This window comes from Pipistrellus kuhlii, unplaced genomic scaffold, assembly GCF_014108245.1.
Source record: "Pipistrellus kuhlii isolate mPipKuh1 unplaced genomic scaffold, mPipKuh1.p scaffold_m20_p_21, whole genome shotgun sequence".
Taxonomy (NCBI): domain Eukaryota; kingdom Metazoa; phylum Chordata; class Mammalia; order Chiroptera; family Vespertilionidae; genus Pipistrellus; species Pipistrellus kuhlii.
This window is the reverse complement of record NW_023425520.1, coordinates 8,980,062-9,000,132: the sequence shown is the minus strand read 5'-3', so window position 1 is coordinate 9,000,132 and position 20,071 is coordinate 8,980,062. Positions and strand designations below refer to the sequence as shown.

General features: G+C 41.4%; 1 protein-coding gene across 1 annotated transcript in view; it reads left to right on the top strand.

Moving 5' to 3' along the window:
- NLRP3 (NLR family pyrin domain containing 3) overlaps nt 1-19,179 on the top strand; it is a 32,088-nt gene extending 12,909 nt beyond the window's left edge. Inside the window, exons 6-9 of the mRNA XM_036450433.2 lie at nt 500-670; nt 14,432-14,602; nt 15,117-15,287; nt 18,623-19,179. Coding sequence (XP_036306326.1) covers nt 500-670; nt 14,432-14,602; nt 15,117-15,287; nt 18,623-18,725 — 616 coding nt within the window. The 3' untranslated portion in view covers nt 18,726-19,179. The remainder of the gene's footprint in view (nt 1-499; nt 671-14,431; nt 14,603-15,116; nt 15,288-18,622) is intronic.
- Nucleotides 19,180-20,071: the final 892 nt, after the last annotated feature.

Below are 20,071 nucleotides of genomic sequence, written 5' to 3'. Positions count from 1 at the left end.
TTGATACACTTACAAATGGTTATAGCCCTGGCCAGTTTGATTAGGGCATCAGCCTGTGGACCAATGGGTCTCAGGTTCCATTCCCGGTCAAGGGCACATACTGCGGTTTCAGGCTCAATCCCCAGGCCTAGTCGGGGTGCGTGTGGGAGACAACCATTCTATGTATCTCTCTTACATCAATGTCTCTCTTTCTCTCTGTTCCTCTCCCTCAGCCCTCCCCTCCACTCTCTCTAAAAAATGGTTACAATGGTAAATTGTATATTATGTATATTCAACCAATAATCAATATAAGGACCTAGGAAAATGTAGGATCGGCATAAATTTAGGAGGTGTTTACTTGCTATTACACATACAAAAAGGGAAATAAAAGATTAATATAGAGCTTGGATGCACTCTTTCATGTGTGGACTGGGCTAGAGGCAGTGACGGGACAAGTACTTCCTTGATTTATAGCAGAGTGGATGAGAGGTGTGTTGACTTTCTGCCATTTCTGTGGAAGGTTGGTCAACTGCAGTCTCACATCGGCATGCTGTGTGGATCTTGCATCTGTCCTGAGCACCAACCAGTCCCTGATCAAACTCTACTTGGGAGAAAATGCCCTGGGAGACTCAGGAGTTGAAATTTTATGTGAAAAAGCAAAGTATCCACAATGTAAGCTGCAAAAGCTAGGGTAAGTATTCATGGCATCTCAGCAGAAAAGCAACTTCTTTTCAAGGATGCATTATTGGAAATATGTGAAGGTTATGCAGATGGAATGATGGAGGGGTTTGAAGATACTACCTACTGCTAGTAAGGTATTTATGACTAAAACAAACCCAGAGAGATTGTGCCTCTCAATTCATCATTTGCTTCCAAGACACTCAATTTTTTATTGGATGCAGACTCAAGGGTAGCTGGATTCAGGACTGTGCAATTTGCTATTTTCTCTTGAGGGTTTTCAATCAAGGTGACCTGATATTGTAACATGTAATTGTTAGTAAGCCAATGGGACCCCTTGGTATGTAATAAAGGTCCTATTTGATGAGAGGCGTACAGAGTAATTTCTTCTCCTAAGGAAAATTTAAAAGCTAACTCTAAGAGCAGGGCAGCTTCTGTGACTACCCTGAGACATTGGCCCAGGTCTGGGCTACTGTACCCAGTTCTTTTAAGAAGTAGCCAATTGGTCTCTTGGTAAGTCCCAAGGCCTGTGTTAAAACCCCTAATGTAACCCCTGTCATCATTTTAATGAGAAGGGGTTTTTCAAAGTCTGGCAAATTCAACGCAGGAGTTTGAGTCAAAACCTTCTTTAGGCCTTTAATGGCCTTTGTTGATCTTTTCCACATTGTAAACTAGGTGTTTCCTACTGATTGCTTTCTTTTAGGGTCTCATATAGGTGTCAGGCTTTTTCTCCATATGTTGGGATCCAGAATCTACTGTGTTCCATTAGCCCTAGAAAAGTCCATAGCTGTCTTTGGGTAGTCTGCTCTGGAATACCTAGGATAGCCTGAATTCTTTCTAAAGATAGCATTCCTTTTCCAGGAGTTAGCATAAGGCCTAGCTACTCTACTCTTTGTTGAAGGATTTGAGCCTTATTTTTAGAGACCTTAAAGCCTCTCCTGGCCAGGAAGTTTAGAAGTTGTATTATATGTTTGCACCCCAATTCTTCAGTAGGAGAACAGATTAGTAGGTCATCCACATATGAGATCACCTGTCCATACCACTCAAATGATAGATCTCTGAACTCCTCTGCCCATGTTTGTCCAAATAATGTGGGCTATTTCTGAGACATTGGAAGTGACCTGTCCATGTGAGCTGTTGTTTATGTCCCTTTGAATCTGTCCATTCAAAGGCAAACAAGAATTGGCAATTAGGGTCTAATGAGACACAAAGAAAGTATCTTTCAAGTCTAATGCTAAGAATAATTGAGTTTGAGAGAGGAAAATTTCCCAAAATTGTATATGGATTTGGTATTATGGGGTGTATAGGAATTACAGCCTCAGTTACAGCTATGGACATTTCTAGTTCATAAATCTTGGACCAACCTGTGTATCCCTTCTTTTCCCCCAATAGGTAGGATAGGGGTGTTGTAAGGGGGAATTGCAAGGAAATCAGCAGTCCATGACCAAGTAATAACCTTTTGTGGGCCTTTCACTTCTTCTGGATTTATAGGATATTGCCATTTATTTGGAAATATGCTAGGATCCATCAATTTGATCATGGCCAGCTTGGCCCTCTGGGCTCAGCCTGGAATTCTCGTGGCCCAGACCTGGAGGTTAAGCTCCTGGTTTATGTCTGAATCTATTTCATCTCTCCTCTTTTTACAAGTAAGGTCATAAGTGAAATAGGATTTGAAGTATCTGTTGAAAAAAAAAAAACACCCACTAAGATTTTCACTTTATTTAAAATATCTTTCCCTATCAATGGAGTGGAACATTCTGTCAAAATTAGGAATTAGTGCACAAAAGTAGTTGATCCCTGCCCTAGATGATGTGGCTTAATTGGTTAGGCATTGTTTAGTGCACCGAAAGATTGATGATTCAATTTCTGGTCAGGGCACATGCCTGGGTTGTGAACTCAATTCCCAGTAGGAGGCGTAATGGAGGCAGCTGATGGATATTTCTCTCCCTTTCTCTCTTTCTCTCTCTCTCTCTCTCTCTCTTTCTCTCTCTCTCTCTCTCTCTCAAAAAGAAAAAAATCAATGCAAATATTTCTTTTAATATTTATTTTTAAGCTGGGGCTTAAAAATAAAAGGTAGGAGAAGCAAGATGGTGGCATAGGTAAACATTTATACTTGCTGCCTCTCACAATCACATCAAAACTACAACTAAAAGACAAAAGACAAAATGAATATCATCCAGAACCATGGGAAAGCTGGCTGAGTGGGAGTTCTACAACTAGAAGGAAAGAAAAAAGCGCATTGAGACTGGTAGGAGGTGTGGAGGTGTGGAGGTACAGAGGCACGTGTGAAACAGGCTGGCAACTGGGTGTGCTGTTGTTTTTTCAATCAGGAGGGAGTTATAAGCTCCAGATCGCTCTGAACTTTAGTTCTGAGTGAGATTCTGGGGACCCAGATTCATATGGGGAGAAACTGTCTGGCATTGGGTTGGAATGCGAGGGCGGCTTTCTCTCAGAGTTGCTTGCAGATATCATTGTTCCTGTGTGTGGGGGGGGGCGCAGTATGTGGAGAAGCGGAGATGTGGGGACCTCACCGGTACAGGGCTGACTGTCAGTCATTGCTGTTTGCTCTGCCCTGGTGATTCCCTGAGATCCTGCCCCACCCAATTTACAACTCTACCCAAGCTGTGTGCAGTGGCTGTTGCCTATGAATGGTCTGTCCTTTCGCAGCCTAACCTAACAAAATGTACTTGGGTCAGAGAACTCCAAAACTTCCAAAAGAAGGCCCAATGCTCAGCAGCAGCAACCTAATTTGCTTTACAGCTGGGCTTCATCTGGGAACTTCCAAACCCCAAACAAAGAGGAGGAACCTGCTCCGAAACCGGTTTGGCTCAGTGGTAGAGCATCGGTCTGCGGACTGAAGGGTCCCAGGTTCGATTCCGGTCTGGGGCATGTACATTGGTTGCGGGCACATCCCCGGTGGGAGGTGTGTAAGAGGCAGCTGGTCGATGTTTCTCTCTCATCGACGTTTCTAGCTCTATATCCCTCTCTACTCCTCTCTGTAAAAAATCAATAAAATATTAAAAAAAAAGAGGAGGAATCTGAAGATATTGCTGTAGCTCTTGCTGGGTGGCCTCAGGCAGTGGCCGACTTTGCATCTCCTTGGAGAGCCGAGAGCCAGTTTACCCAGTGGCCAGTGTGAGACCATACCAGATTACAATTCTTCACATCCATAAGTGACACATTCAAGGGGCAGACTCAGTGAGAACCAAAGCCCCACTGAAGCAAGTCCTGCCCCATAAGGGTTCTTCTATTGTAGACACAGATGGTCCTCACAGTCAATTGGCCTAGAAGTCAATTCCTCCCAGTGATATGAACAGCAATCAAGGCTTAACTACAACAAGACTGTACACCCAGCCCACAAAGGGGTGTACCAAAGTGTCTACCTCAGGTGATTGGGGAGGCTGATCCACCTGGCCCTATAGGACACCTAGCACACAAGGCCACTCTACCAACACAGGGAAGCAGCCAAAATGTAGAGATAAAAAAACATGTAATGAATGAAAGAAATGGAGGAAAGCAAACTATAGGTTATAGAGTTAAAAACCACAGTAATAAGGTTACTCAAGAATCTTCTAGAAACCTCTGAGGAACTTAATGAGACCTTCAAGGATCTTAGTGAGAATGCCAAAACAATGGAAAAGGACCAGTCAGAAATTAAGTATAAACTGACTGAAATAAAGAATAAATATACATAAATTCAACAGTAGACTAGAGGATCCCAAGAATCCAGTCAAAGATTTGAATTACAAAGAAAAAACAAACAAAAAACACCCAACTGGAAAAGCACAAAACAAAAATAATACAAAAATATGAAGATAGTGTAAGGAGCCTCTGGGAAACTTCAAGCGCACCAACATCCAAATTATGGGGGTGCCAGAAGAAGAGAGAGAGCAAGATATTGAAAACCTATTTGAAGAAATAATGACAGAAAACTTCCCCTACTGGTGAAAGAAATAGACCTTACAAGTCCAGGAAGCACAGAGAACCCCAAACAAGAGGAATCCAAAGAGGACCACGCCAAAGGCAAAAGACAAAGAATATTAAAAGCAGCAAGAGAAAAAGAGTTAGTTACCTACAAGGGAGTACCCATACAATTGTCAGCTGATTTCTCAACAGAAACTATGCAAGCCAGAAGGGAGTGGCAAGAAATATTCAAAGTGATGAACAGCAAGAACCTACAACCAAGATTACTCTACCCAGCAAAGCTATCACTTAGAATTGAAGGTCAGATAAAGATCTTCACAGACAAAAAAAAGCTAAAGGAGTTCATCACCACCAAATCAGTATTATATGAAATGCTGCAGGGTATTCTTTAAGAACAGAAGGAAGAAGAAAAAGGTAAAGATAAAAATTATAATCAACAAAGTGATAACAAATACATATCTATCAACAAGTAAATCTAAAAATCAAGTGTATAAAAAAATCTGATGAACAGAATAAACTGGTGAATATAAAGAATCAGCGGCATAGAAAGGGAGTGGACTGACAATTCTCAGGGGGAAAGGAGTGTGTGGGGTGCAGGAAGAGATCTGGACAAAAATCGTACACCTGTGGACTAGGACAGTGGCGGGGCGGGGGGTAAAGGGCATGGGTGGGATGGGAACTGGGAGGAGGGAAGCTATGGGAGGAAAAAAAGAGGAACATCTGTAATAATCTAAACAATAAAGATTTATTTAAAAAAATAAAAGATAGTTGCTCCCCATAGGCAATTTAAAGGTGGTGTAAGGTATTTTGCTTGGGTTTTTCCACCTACCCCTTGTATAATGCTGCTGAAGGAAAAGAGAGAGAGAGCCCTACAGGAAGTTGGCACAGAGAAGGTGGCTCCATGTCCAAAAGGAAATTAATTTACCTTCCTGCCACTTTGAGGTTTACTGTTGGCTCTGTCCCTTCAATGATGATGTTCCCAGCAGGAACCAACTGGAGCACAGGGCCCCTCTAGGTCCCGTTATAGTTCCACTTCCAGTGGTTGAATTTGAGTAGGCAGCTTCCTAGGGTACTCCCCTTTCCATTTGGGCTGCCTGATTTTATGCAATTGCCAGGAGGAGAACTTTTGGGTTTTCCCTTCTGTGGCTTCATCAGCCTCTGTTTTTCTAGGGTAGAAAGAAGCTGGGCCTGATTTTCTCTTTGTGTTTTTCATTTTCTAAAGCCCTTTCTTCATCCTCTTGATCACTGTTGTAAAATACCGAAGATGCTACTTTTAACATCTCTTCTGTGGGAGTAGCTGGTCCTATTTCTAATATTTGTCTTTCCTCCTAATATCTGGGGCTGATTGGGGCTGACTTGTCTTTCAGGACAATAGCTGAAGCTGGATCTTTGGGACCTTAATTAAAGCTTTCCTTATCCTTTCTATGAGGTGGTAGAATTTTCTTGGAGACCTTGGTCAATGACTGTCAGTTCATTACAATGAACAGATTTCTTTTGGGAGGCTTTCATTCCCTGCAGGCGGCAAAAAAAGCATGTGATCTGTGGCCTATTTCACATCTTCTGAATCATATTCCCAATTAGGATTAGAAAAGGGGATGGCCTATGTTCCTGGTGGAGTTATAATTTTCTGTATGGACCTCATTTGCATAAGCAGGGCTTCTTGGAGGATTTGATTAACATACTCCAAGATAAATCATTCATTAAAGTGAGCTTTTTCCATTCTTGGATAAATTTTCTGAGGCATTCTGTAAAACTCTCCAACCTATTCTTTATGCCTATGAAGTCTTGTATGCTAAATGGAACCTGAATTCTTAAAATTCCCTCCTGTCCTGAGGTTTTCATCAAAGGGAAATGTTGAGGTGGTATTCTTTGTTTTTCTTTGAAATTTGTTTAATCTTTGCTCTGACTGGTTGATTCAGTATAAGGTGATGCTCATTGTGGGAAAATTGGTTCTTGAGGCACCATGGATGAAATCAGGCATTCACTCTCAAGATTAGGTTCTTTCTTTGCTATGGCTGCTAAGAGCATAGGGTCTACCTTATAGTTTTTTGTACATTTTTTAATTATTTCTCAGGGCCATGAAGGCCTGCACATGTGGTATTTCAGCCCACTTGCCCTGTCTTTGACAGAATAAGTCTAGCTGCAAGATTGCATTATAATTTAGGCTTTGATTTCCTGGCCAAACTTCCCCATCTCCTAATTTATATTGAGGACAAGCTATATTACAAAAGAAAAGTAAAGCTTTTCCTTTTAAGGTTTGAGCATCAAATTTTCCCAGTTCTTTAGGCTGTATCTCAGAGGTGAATCTTATGGTATTGGATTTTGGTTTCCCGTCTGATTAGGCATCCCTTCTCAGGCATGGGTTTCCAAAATTAACTAGTTTTACCCTGTAACTGAAATTCCTGGCTGCAGTTACCCATGGATGTGTTTATCCCACACCTTGAGGGTGACCTTACTAATGAGGAGGGCACTAGTCAGGTTTCCTAGGAATGGATTATGCCTGACTCAGACAGGGGGCTCAACTCCATGCCAGTCTCCTGAGCCCTACTGACATCTCTATTTCCATTCAATTTAAACTCTCCTTTGCCTCTGAACCCTTCTTCCCTATACCATGGAGGGAGGTCTTGTACTTTCTGGGTACACTATTCTATTTAGGTGACAATGCCATCAGTTTTTCCTGTCAAAGACATTACTAGAGAAAGAATTGCACTATTTCTAGACCCACCAGCAGTTGTAAACATGGGACCCTTCTAGGTTCTTGCAATATTCACATTCCCTGAAAAAATTTGCTGTTCAACATATTTTTCTACTGGAATGTCTGAAAATCTGCCATCTTGCCTACTCTTCCATCTCCTGGGTCCTGCAGAGCCAGGCATAACAGATGCCTCAATAGAGGGGGTAACCCTTCCTTTATCCATATCTAAGCAGGTAATTAACTGGTATCTCCTATATTTTGGTAAGGTTCAGTAGGATAAAGCCAACATCCCCTACTACATCTGTCAACCTTATCAAGATACCTAACAAATTGTTTTTTGGCCTCAAAGTTGAGTATTTGAGCTTGGAGAATATACATGAAGGAGGTCCTCTAATCCCATTTATTTCATAACTAGAGGCCTGGTGCATGAAATTTGTGCACAGGGGTGGGGGAATCCCTCAGCCAGGCCTGAACCCTTTCGCAATCTGGGACCACTGGCTCCTAACTGCCTGCCTGATCACCCCTAACTGCCTTTGCCATGGCCCCGACCATGGCGGCTTCATCTGGAAGGTCATCTGGAATGATGTAGGGAAGGTCATTTGGCCGTCTGGTCTAATTAGCATATTATGCTTTTATTATTATAGATTAGCATGGTACCAGTTCCTCAATTAATGGGATGGTCTAAAGCACATGTGTCAAACACAAGGCCCGCGGGCCAAATCTGTCCCGCCAGGCCTTGCAATGTGGCCCGCACCGCGCTGTCATCACTGCACTCTGCTGCGTTTCCATCACAATGACAGTTTATGACTGTTCAGTAAACCATTCGGCCCGCGATTTAGGCTGGATTTTAGATTTTGGCCCCTTCTCTGATTGAGTTCGACACTCCTAGTCTAAAGGGTCCTGATCATCTAGGCAAATAACCACAAGATCTAAGCTTCAATTTGTTCAACCAGATGTCTCACTTATGTCTCTTCTCACATCACAATAATAATAGTCAGTTAATAGCATCTGGCCAGTGCTTTCCTTACAATGCTCATATAAACAAACGAAGACAGAGATATCCTTGCCCCACCTTGCATAATATCTCACAAACTTGTGGGACTCCCAGTTAGTCCTACTAGTATATACTATGCAGCCCTGCACATACAGCAAGTTCCTCCCCTAAAAGCTCTAAAAACTATAAATGCAGATATAGAGGCCAAAATCCTGATGGAACAGAGAATTTCACAGCTTAGTGGCTAAACTGTAGCTTAAACTAATTCCTTTAGCAGTCATGTCTATGAACAGATGAGCTAGTGATTAGAGGTGGTGGGTCTCTGTGTGCTGTTCGTGAGTAGGGCTCCCAGAAGCTGTTACCTTTCTGGTCATCTTACACTCCCTTATATATCTCAGGTCCTCTCCAGGGCATCTAACACAGCTGGAGGGCTCAGAACACTGGTGATCAACCCTTATTTGTGCATCCTTGGATTAGCCAGCCAGTTAATTACACGTGAAATGGAAGTCACTATGAGGCCCCTGCATGTCTTATGGTTCAACCCCAGACATCTCTGCAAGGTTCTTACCCACATAAGCACATTGAAAATTCAAACAGGAGGGAGGATTTGCCTCTTTTCTTCAGATCCTAGGCAAGCCAATGTACTCATCTTTCCCCTCATATCTGTCAATGGACATAACTTTATTCCAGTTGCCTAATTCCTTATGCTTTGCTCATGCCCCTTCCCCCAAGAAAATTAACATGCATGCACAAAGGGTTAACTGGCTAGGGGCAAAACTTACTGCATTCCTGCATCCCTGACAAAGTGAAGGCAGGTGATTTATCGATTCTAGTCACTGCACCAAGGAGCCACTCAAATTGGAGGGGCTCACTCCTCCTTAGCTCTTGCCATGCTTGTGAGAAAGAATTTAGACCAGTGACAGAAAGCAGTGTTTAAAGCAAAGTAAGAAAATTTAGTAAGGAAGCAAAGCAAGCAACTTTATTAGCAATACACTTGGCTTAAAGCACAAGTGGACAATTCAGCAAGGGAACATCCCCCAAAGGAGTCTCTCACACATATTTGTGTCTTTCACAATGCCAGATTTATTAGGAGAGACGTCCCCAATAAGCCATAGAATCTCATGCAGATTACATACAGAGGGGGCGGGGGAAGTTTACTCTATAGAATGAGCATCCAGTGCAAAGTTCTAGTGACAGGAGACTAGAGTGGTGGCATGCATCTGTTGGAGTATAAGTCCAACAGGGCTCTGAGCATTACCCATGGTACAGCCAAGCTCAAGAATTGGATGGTTGGAGCTTTGAGTTCTTAGTAAGGAGAAGGGGAAATACCCTCCCATAGTCCCCAGAGCAACCCTATATTTGCTTTGGTTGTCTTCTCTTTGTAAGTCTCATTTTCGTTTTCTACAATTTTTCTTATGGTGACCTGGCCTTTTACAGTAAAAATAGACACCTTTACAGTTTCACACCATACCTTATTTAGTAATTCTGTTGCCTTGCTCTCAGAAACCAGTTGGTGTATTAATTGGAATAAACCAGAATGGCCAGGATTACATGTTCTGACAGTTAAATTTCTTTGTGAACCCATCAGTATCCCGTTTAAAATTGGGAGCAATTGCTGATTCCTCTCTAGCTGACAGCAGTTTTTTTCTAAAGGGAGCTGTTAGAATTCCTGTTCACATTTTCCCCCCTAAGTCAGTAGTGGAGGAGACAAAGGGGAAGAAAGAAGGGAGGGGAAAGGGCGAGTTCGGACGAGGAAGCTCAGGAGCAAAAGATATAGTGGAGGAGCTATAGAAGGGGAGGATAGGGTGTAAGCACTTGTTAGTCTCAGAATAATAGTTCAGAGACAGTTTCTAAAATTTTTTTTTACTAATTTGTTGTTTAAAATAATTTTTTCTGTGCTTCTCTTAAGAAGCTTCTAATTTTTAAATCAAGACATGTTTCCCATTCATTCATCCAGTTTAATCTTAGAGCCAGCATTTTTCTAAATTTTGCATGCAAAATACTAATTTAGGTACCCAAAGACAGCAACTGATTTTTGGCCATTTTTAGGTTATTTTCTAGTTAAATATTCCTATTTAGGTAAAGCACTTGCAAATAAAGGCTTTTTTTAAAAGAGTATTAATGAGGGCTGGAGGGTCTAGGAGTTTCCAGCTTTGGAGGCACAATTTCCCATGTTAATTATAGTGTTTTTCTTTTTTATATCTGCAGAGTCTGGAAAAAGGACAATTACTTTGACATTCCAACAATATGTTATTGTAGATGAAAAAAAAATAGCAGGTTCAGTTAAGATGGAGATTGACTTTTGTCGGGGAAGATACAAGCCTAGAACATGACTACCCACCATAAACTTCATTTTAGTTAAACAAGTTTTAATTTTATACAATCCTTTGTGGTTACTTTAGGTCTCTGAGTTCACAAGGGCACCACACAGGCCTTCTCTGAGCTAGTCAGATTAGCATGTGGACCCCTTTTCATCCACAGCTTGATAAGAATGTATATTCTTCTGTTGGATGAAATAGTCCATAGATGCCAATTACATCTAATTGGTTGATACTGTTATTGAATTTAAGTAGGCTTTTACTGATTTTCTGCTTGATAGATCTGTCCATTTCTGACAGAGGGTGTTGAAATCTTCAACAATAGTAGATTCATTCATTTTTCCTTCCAGTTATATCAGTTTTTGCCTCATATATTTTGACTCTCTTGTTATGCACATATACATTAAAGATTGTACAATATTGCAATTTATAAGATGACCAAAATGTTAACGTAAAAACCATAGAAACCTGTAAAGAATTTTTGTGAGTTTTTAAAAAATATATATATTTTATTGATTTTTTACAGAAAGGAAGGGAGAGAGATAGAGAGCTAGAAACGTCGATGAGAGAGAAACATCGACCAGCTGCTTCTTGCACACCCCCTACCGGGGATGTGCCCGCAACCAGTGTACATGCCCTTGACGGGAATCGAACCTGGGACCTTTCAGTCCACAGACCAGCGCTCTACCGCTGAGTCAAACCAGTTTTGGCTTGTGAGTTTCTTGAGCCAAACTGTTGACATATGCTGGGAAGTAGTACCTCAATGAATTGAAATAAAGCTCTAGAGAATGGCAAGTTACATCTGTATTTATACATTGCAATAAAAGGAAAGGGACGTAGGTGGGTTACATGAAATCCATTGGTGATAGACTAGAGAGGTGGGAGAAAGCAAAGAAGGGAAACCCCTGGGATTGGATAAAAAGTAAAATGATACTTAAGTGGGTGTAGGAACAATTAACATGATACCAATGAATGAATTTGTGGTATCTGTTCTGTTACCCAGCATATTAGGTTGTGCCTCAAGGGGTCCAGAAAAAGGGAAGTTACAAGTTACCCAGAAATTTCAAAGGGTATGCTATATAATAAAGAGGTAATATGCAAATTGGCCATTACTCCAACACACAAGATGGCTGCCCCGATGTGGTCAAATATGTCCACCCCCATGTGGACACAAGATGGCTGCCACAAGATGTCCAGCAGGGGAGAGCAGTTAGGGGCAACCAGCCTGGCAAGGGGAGCAGTTAGGCGTTGGGGTTAGGGAAGTTAGGGGTGACCAGGTCTGTAGGGGAGGGCAGTTACAGGTGACTGGGCCAGCAGGGGAGGGCAGTTGGAGGCGACCAGACCTATAGGGGAGGACAGTTAGGAGTGACCAGGCAGGCAGGGGAGAGCAGTTAGGGGCAATTGGGCCAGCAGGGGGAGCAGTTAGGTGTTGATCAGGCTGGTAGGTGAGTGGTTAGGGGGTGATCAGGCTGGCAGACAGAAGTGGTTAGGAGCAATCAGGCAGGCAGGCAAGTGGTTGGGAGCCAGCGGTCCAAGATTGTGAGAGGGATGCCTAAGGGGTCCTGGATAGGAGAGGATGCAGGCTGGGCTAAAGGTGCACTGGCTCCTACGTGCTCACCTGCCTGCCTGCCTAATCACCCCTAACCACTGTGCTTGCCTTCCTGATTTCTCCTAACTGTTCCCCTGCAGGCCTGATCACCCCTAACTGCTCGCCTGACAACCTAATCACCCCTAACCTCCTCTGCCTTTCTGCCTGATCACCCTTAACTGCTCTCTCCTGCAGGCCTGATTGCCCCTAACCACCTCTGCCCTGGTCCCCAGCACCATGGCTTTGTCCAGAAGGATGATCGGAAGACGTCCAGTCTATCTGGTCTAATTAGCATATTACTCTTTTATTAGTATAGATACCATAGCCCTGCCCAGAGTGGCTCAGCTGAATGGAGTGTCATTCCATGCACCAAAAGGTCACGTGTTTGATTCCTGGTCAAGCACATACCTAGGTTCATGTTCAATTCTAGATTGGGAAGTGTGTGGGAGGCAACTGATCGATATATATCTCTCTCATTACTATTTCTCTTTCCCTCTCCCTGTGTCCCTCTCAAAAAAAAGAAAAAAAAAAAAGAAAAAGAAAAAGAAAAAGAAAAGAAAAGTACCATAGACTGGGTGACTTAAACAACAAATATTTATTGTTTGAAGTCTCAGAGGCCAGAAGCACAAGATCAAGGCTCCTATAGATATGGTTCCTAGTGAGGACTCTTACTGGCTTGCAGTCACCTTCTCACTATGTCATCATGTAGCATAGGAGTGAGAGTGCTCTCAGATTTCTATTATAAGGGCACTAATCCCATCCCGAGGGCTCCACCCTCAAGACCTAATCAAATCTCTCAAAGACTTCACCTCATAATACCATCATATTGGGAGTTACAAATTTAACATAGGAATTTTGGAGGTTACAAACATTAGGTCTATAACAGGCACCAAGCCTGCAAATCCCTTCTGCATGGTCACTGAGTACCCTGAGATGAAATTCTTCATAGCTAGAGACAAAATGTACTAGAAGCTACTTGAAACTTGCCTTGCTTCTACTTGTCCTTCTTGGGCTTAGGTTCCCTTTCCATTTTGCTTACTCTGTCTTTTTCATTCTGAGTCATGGGAAGATAAAGACAGTGAGTAGATAAGTACTTCTGTTTCCTTTAGGGCTGTGGCTGGCAAACTCATTAGTCAATAGAGCCAAATATCAACAGTACAATGATTGAAATTTCTTTTGAGAGCCAAATTTATTAAACTTAAACTTTTTCCAATGCCACTTCTTCAAAATAGACTCTCCCAGGCCTTGGTATTTTGTGGAAGAGCCACATTCAAGGGGCCAAAGAGCTGCATGTGGCTCGTGAGCCACAGTTTGTTGACTACAGCTTTAGGTAATCTGTTCATGCTATACTGTCTGAATGACTTCTGTGTTTCTATTTTTTCTGATTCTAAGACTTTAGAGCTTAAAAAACGTGATGGTTAATAATTCTATTAATAGCAGAAATAAATATGATTGCATGATATGATCTTTAATCAAGACCTTGTTGAAGGCTCGTAGCTGTGCCTTTCTACATATATACTGTATATCAGCCTCTGAAATTCTATGCAGAAGTGACAGGGATCTCTATTTCAGAGCCCCCATGCTCTTGTTGGGTAAGAAAGTAAGCATACATGACACAAAAGTAGTACATAAAAAACATCAATTCCACTGAATTTAATGCATGGCTAGGGCTTTATGTTCTAAGCCTTAGAATCTAAGGAGTGCCTTATAGTGCAGAAGGCAGTGTGACATGGACAGATGGAGCAGCTGATAGGAGATGCCTCCAGAAGACTTAAGTCTAGGTTTCCTCTCCACCATACACTTGTTCCTTAACCTTAGGAGAAACACATAATTTGATGAGCCTCAAATTTCTAATCTGTAAAGAAATATGTAATACAGTTGCACTGCGACCTTTCCTGGTTGATGTAAGAATCAAATAAGGCAGGTCTCTGCAATGTTGTGGGATGGCCTGAGATATCTTTCTGGATGAAGTGGTCATGAGGAGCATGCATGGCCAGAGGGAATATGTGTAAGAAGGAGAAGGACTGTGAAGTCAATCTGGCTCAGTCAATCTGCTGAGACCATCATTTGTCTCTTTTATGGGGCCAGAGACAGGGATTTGTGCTTTCCCCAGGTTATATCTGTGATTCTAGCTCCTGGGCTTTATGTTGTAGGATGCAGCTCTTCAGATAAGATGAGGTTCCCGTGGTGTGATAGTTGTGCAATGTCCAAGGAAGGCTGGACATTGAGGAATTTTCTTCCTATTTCTTCTACAGGTTGGTGAAGTCAGGCCTTACGTCAGTTTGTTGTCCAGCTCTGTCCTCAGTGCTCAGTGGCAACCAGAATCTCACACACCTTTACCTACGGGGGAATGCTCTTGGAGACAAGGGGGTGAATCTACTGTGTGAGGGACTCTTGCACCCCAACTGCAAGCTTCAGATGTTGGAGTAAGTGCCTTAGCTTATTAAAGTGATGCTGAGATGTCAGAATATATAGTGGGTAAGAGGAAGGGTGTATAGAGTAAGTGATGACGAGATAATCTGTATCTAAGAAGTGATGGTGTCCTCTGAGGGCTTGGCTTATTACAGAATCATGGGACTGGGAAGAATTCTATTTCTAGATGATATAAAGGTAATGATGAGTTCCTTTCACCCCAACCTTTCCACCACAAAAGAATGGGGGTGGTATGGCTCTTATATTTTAAGGAAGTTTTGGAGGAGACAGAATTTAGGAAACATCAATTCAGAAAGTGCTATTGCTAATTGGATCTGGATACTCCAGTAGACTGGAAAAATAATCTCATCTGCAAAGAAGAGCAGAATAATCATGACACATATAATTATTCCAAGCTGGAATAATTCATCCCTCACTTTTCCTTTGTTTGAAATATTACAGCTAAGATCTGGGAGACCTGGAGAAAGGGAAGGGAACATTTTATCTGAATCACTCTCTTTCTTGCAGACTAGACAATTGCAGCCTCTCCTCACACTGCTGCTGGGATCTTTCCACACTTCTGACCTCCAACCAGAGCCTGCGGCAGCTGAACCTGGGCAACAATGACTTGGGTGATCTGGGAGTCATGCTGTTCTGTGAAGTGCTGAAACAACAGGGCTGCCTCCTAAAAAGACTCCAGTAAGTGCTCTCCTCAGAGACCTGAGGGGCAGGGCTCCAAGTTCTAAGGAAAGTTGGCCAGTTACCAAAATCCAAGATGGTTCTTTTGCACTCAGGGTGAAGTTGGGCCTGGCCTAGGTATTGAACATATGTTTGTTGTTGGTGGTGTTTTGTTAATCCTTACCCAAGGATATTTTTTCCAGTGATCTTCTAGAGAGAGTTGAAGAGAGAGGGAAAGACAGAGAAAAATATCAATGTGAAAGAAACAAATTGATTGGTGCCTCCTTCATGAGCCCCTACCAGAGCCCATGCCAGGGAGGAGCCAGAATCAAGCCCAGGACCCTTTGGTCCACAGGCCAACACTCTGTCCACTGAGCCAAACCGGCTAGGGCAAAGATATTTTTAAAATAGGGTAGATGACTCATGAACTACACATTCAACTTCATCTAGACATCTAGAATATTCAAGGTTCAGTTGGGTATAAAACACTTTCCATCCATATTCCTAAAAGAAATGTAAGGTCTAATGACAGCAGCCAAATGGATTGTATTTCTATGCAGGGGCTTGGACTTAATACAACTAGACTTATCTATGGTTCATCCTTATTGCAACGGTCTTGGCACAGAGGGATGCTGTTGATTTTGCTTTTGAGTATTTATAATGGGAAGAGCATGATCCAGAAACATGAAGATGAGAAATTCCATAAAATGCAGCCAGTGAAGTATACTGAAACTATTACGTAGCTCTCTTCCATCACCAAGATGCTGCTGAGATACTCATTACTTTTGAAGTAAGAGCTTCCTGTTAGTGTCAGGACTTCAGTCATCCCCGAGGATCACACTCCCCAAAGAGGACGTTCCCCTCACTTGGCTTTAGAGGCACCATACTCTCCTCTGGGTTTTCTCCTACTTTATTGGCCATTTCTGTTGAGTCTTCTTTTTTTGCTTCTCATTGCCTTACCTTTACATGCTGAATCCTTGGGACTCACCCATTGCCTAATTTTCCTTCCCCACATTTTCTCCCTCATTTATATGATTTAGTCTTATGGCTCTCCTCTGTATGTGTTATACCCCCAAGTTATATCTCCATGATATAACCATGTCCAAATGCTTCTCTGACATTTACACTTGGGTATCTAATAAGTCTTCCAAATTTCACATGTTTAAATCCAAACCTGTGCTATTCCACTCTGTTTGAAACTTACTTCTTCCGTTTCTCAGCCAATGGTAACTGTCAGCCAGATGTCCCCATTGATGTTTCTTCTTCCTTATGCATATCCACTCCATCGGCCTGTCCTGTAAGCTTGGCTTCCACAGCATGCCCACTCATTGTCCACCTCTTGCCAGCTTTATGGTTCTTACCTTGGTTCAAGCCACCATCATCTCTTGAATGGATTGTTATGGTGGCATTCTGCATTTGCTATTCTGCATTTATTTTGATTACCATAGAATATGGAGGGTACAACTAAAATAGGACTCACTCCTATTAACATGCTCCAGTGGCTTCCTATCATATTCAAAGTGAGAGCTACAAACTCATGGCAAAGCCCAAGACCCTCTGTGATTTAAGCCTTCTTCTTCTGCAAATTCATCTTCTCCTGACCCTGTTCCTTCTGCTCCTTTTACACTGTTTCACTTAAACACTGTATTCTCTGGAATTTTGCACTTGGTATTTCCTCTGCCTGGAACTCTCTCATTTTTTTTAAAATACATATTTTCTTGATTTTTTACAGAGAGGAAGGAAGAGGGATAGAGAGCTAGAAACATTGACCAGCTGCCTCCTGCACACCCCCCACCAGGGATGTGCCCGCAACCAATGTACATGCCCTTAACCGGAATTGAACCTGGGACCTTTCAGTCTGCAGACCGACGCTCTACCACTGAGCCAAATAGGTTTTGGCTCTCTCTCATTTTTTGATATACACATGCCTTGTTCCTGTGCATCCTTAAATTATCTGCTTAAAGATCTTCAATGTGTGTGTTTCTTGCCAACCTATTGAAAGCAGCAGGACAGCATGTTATTTTCTCTTCTCTTCATATTTTCCTCCATATGTTGACCTCCATCATATATGTTATTTTCTTGTTTATTTATTATCTATACCCTCCCCCAAGAATATAAATTCTATTAGCCCAGGGACTTCTGCCTTTTTCTATTACCTCAAGGCTGAGAACTGAGCTGGAATGCAGGTTTGAATAAATAAAAGTTTGAATCAGCATTGCATCCTTGTGCCGACATAGTGGAACATATGTGCTAAAATTCTCAGAGCTAAGAGAAATAGATGAAAAAAAGAAGGGATTGGTAAGGATGAAGCTGGAACATTGGTGAATGTGGGATCACTGAACAAGCTCTGAAGGACATTCTGAGGACAAGGACAGTCTCAAAACAGACTTGCGAGTCCATAGATGCACTCAATCTCTCTTGACAACTTGGCTGCCATAATAAAATAGCATAGACTGAGTGCCTTAAAGCATAGACATTAATTTCTCACAGCTATGGAGGAAGGAAAGTCCAAGTCTGCTCATTCAGTTTCTGGTGAAAGCTCTCTTCTGAGCTGTCAGATGGCACCCTTGTGCTGTGTCATCACGTGGCAGAGATGGTAGCTCTTCCTATAAGAACACTAATCCTATTGTGAGGACCCAACCAAATGAACTCATCTAACCCTAATTAGATCCAAATACCATCACACTGAGGGTTAGGGCTTCACTATACAAATCTTGGAGTAACGTATACTTGCAATTCACAACATAATCAAATCAAGATTGTGAGAAATGATGCAGGACAAATGGTATGATTTCTCATTTGAGTGGCAAGGAAAAGAGAAAGAGAAAGAATTCACTTCAAAGAAGACATGAGAGGCCTACCAAGCAATTGCAACATGTGGACTTTATATGGCTTCTGATTAATATAAGAATTATTAGACAGTTGAGGAAATTTAAACATATTAGACATATGTTAATATTAAGGAATTATTGTTAACTTTTTAAACTTTAATAATGGCATTGTATTATGTTTTTGAAAATCTCCTTAATTTAGTGTTATACCATGAAATATTTATAGATGTGTGACATGCTGTGTTTAAATGAAACAAGATTGGCCATGAGCTATTAATTGTCAAACCTGCTGAATGGCCATATGGAGATTTATTACACCATTCTCTTTATGTTTATATATGTTTAAACGTTTTCAAACTTGAAGGTTACAAATAGAACGTAAAGCTACGTTAGGTATGAAGTGCAGAACTGGAGCGCTTAGAAGTGTGTGAGAATAAGGGAAGTGAGACGATATATGTTAAGGTAAAAAAAATTTGAGTGTTCGTTTGAAGAGCATCACTCAAGGCTCTCTGTTTGCTTTTATAGGTTGTGTAAAATGTACTTTAATTATGATACAATCTGCGCGTTAGAAGCACTTCAAGAAGAAAAGCCTGATTTGGCCATTGTCTTTGAACCTTCTCAGTGGTGACGGAGGCAGTGCTGCCAGATGCCAGCCATCCAAGTGTGGACAAGTATGACCAGCATGGTTAGGACCACTGCTCCTCAGGTCTTCTGGTTCCAAGTGGGAGAGCAAAGTTTGCCAGCAGTGCCTTTGCAGAGAGAACACGAGCATCTCCTTCCCCCAGGGACAATAAACGCATTCATATAATATGGTCTCAACACAGCATTTTAGTCAGAGGATGTGTTCCTCTTGGTGACTTCATAGAACTAACTCATTACTAAAGCACTTTTCCATGTCTTTCTTCCTCTTTCTAAATCTCTTTCCTTTTTTTTTTATTCTGTTCACTTTTGTCATCTTTCTCTCAATTGACCATAACAGAATGAGCTAATTAGATATTATGTTGCAATTTTGTGGCAGCAACTTATTTATTTTTAATTTTTGTAACAGTGATATTTTCTAATAAAAAATTTGTGTTTATTGTACTTGGTTGAAAATTCATAAAATATAGAAACTGTTGTATTTATTGAGTTAAACTGCTTTCTTTCTTTAATTTTAAAAGGGGTGCCTACAGATCCTTTTACTCATTTATCTAAACAACTAAGGATAAATTAAATTGCTTTATGTATCTAAAAAGTCTCTTTGCCAAATGATTCAATTGTAATGAAGGTAAAAGAAAATCACTTTACTCAATGTCTGAAGATTGAAATTCCAGCTCTGGTTGGAGAGGAGGTTGAAATCATGTAAAAGGTTTTAGAGTAGATGAATCCTATACTCATAAATAGAATGTAAAAAATGTTTTTTGCCTTTAATTATAAGAAATTATCTGGGAATTATTTCATGCCAGGAGCATGTACTCTACTACACTTTACATAGCATTAAATCATTAATAAACATTAATAATTGCTTCTCTATACGAGGGGCAGCTCTGAACCACATAGAATTATTCAGGATAGAAATACTACTTCTTCTGTCAAATGAGCCATCCAGGCTTCTGCTCCTCAAAGTGTGGCCGATGGAATGTTGATATAAGGAACTTGTGCAAAAATTGTTAATCAATAACATTATCAAGTATGTTTTTTAGATAAGCTGGGGTTTTTTCATGGTAAGACTCTCAGTAAGGGAAGCTAGATGTGATTTATAATCAGGTGCAAACACTTAAGCTTGTCCAGGGCCAGCACTTTAAGTAATTCTGAACAAGATATTGGTTTTTGCAACTCCTCGAAGTGAGCTTTTGCAGTCTGCCTCCCTGGTACAAACACTTTGACATGGAAGATGAAATGTAGTTAAAACACATAGATATGGTAGTGGAGTAAGTGGAAGCTACACTGACACTCTCCTAGGACCAAACAGGAAATACAACTAAAATACAGAAG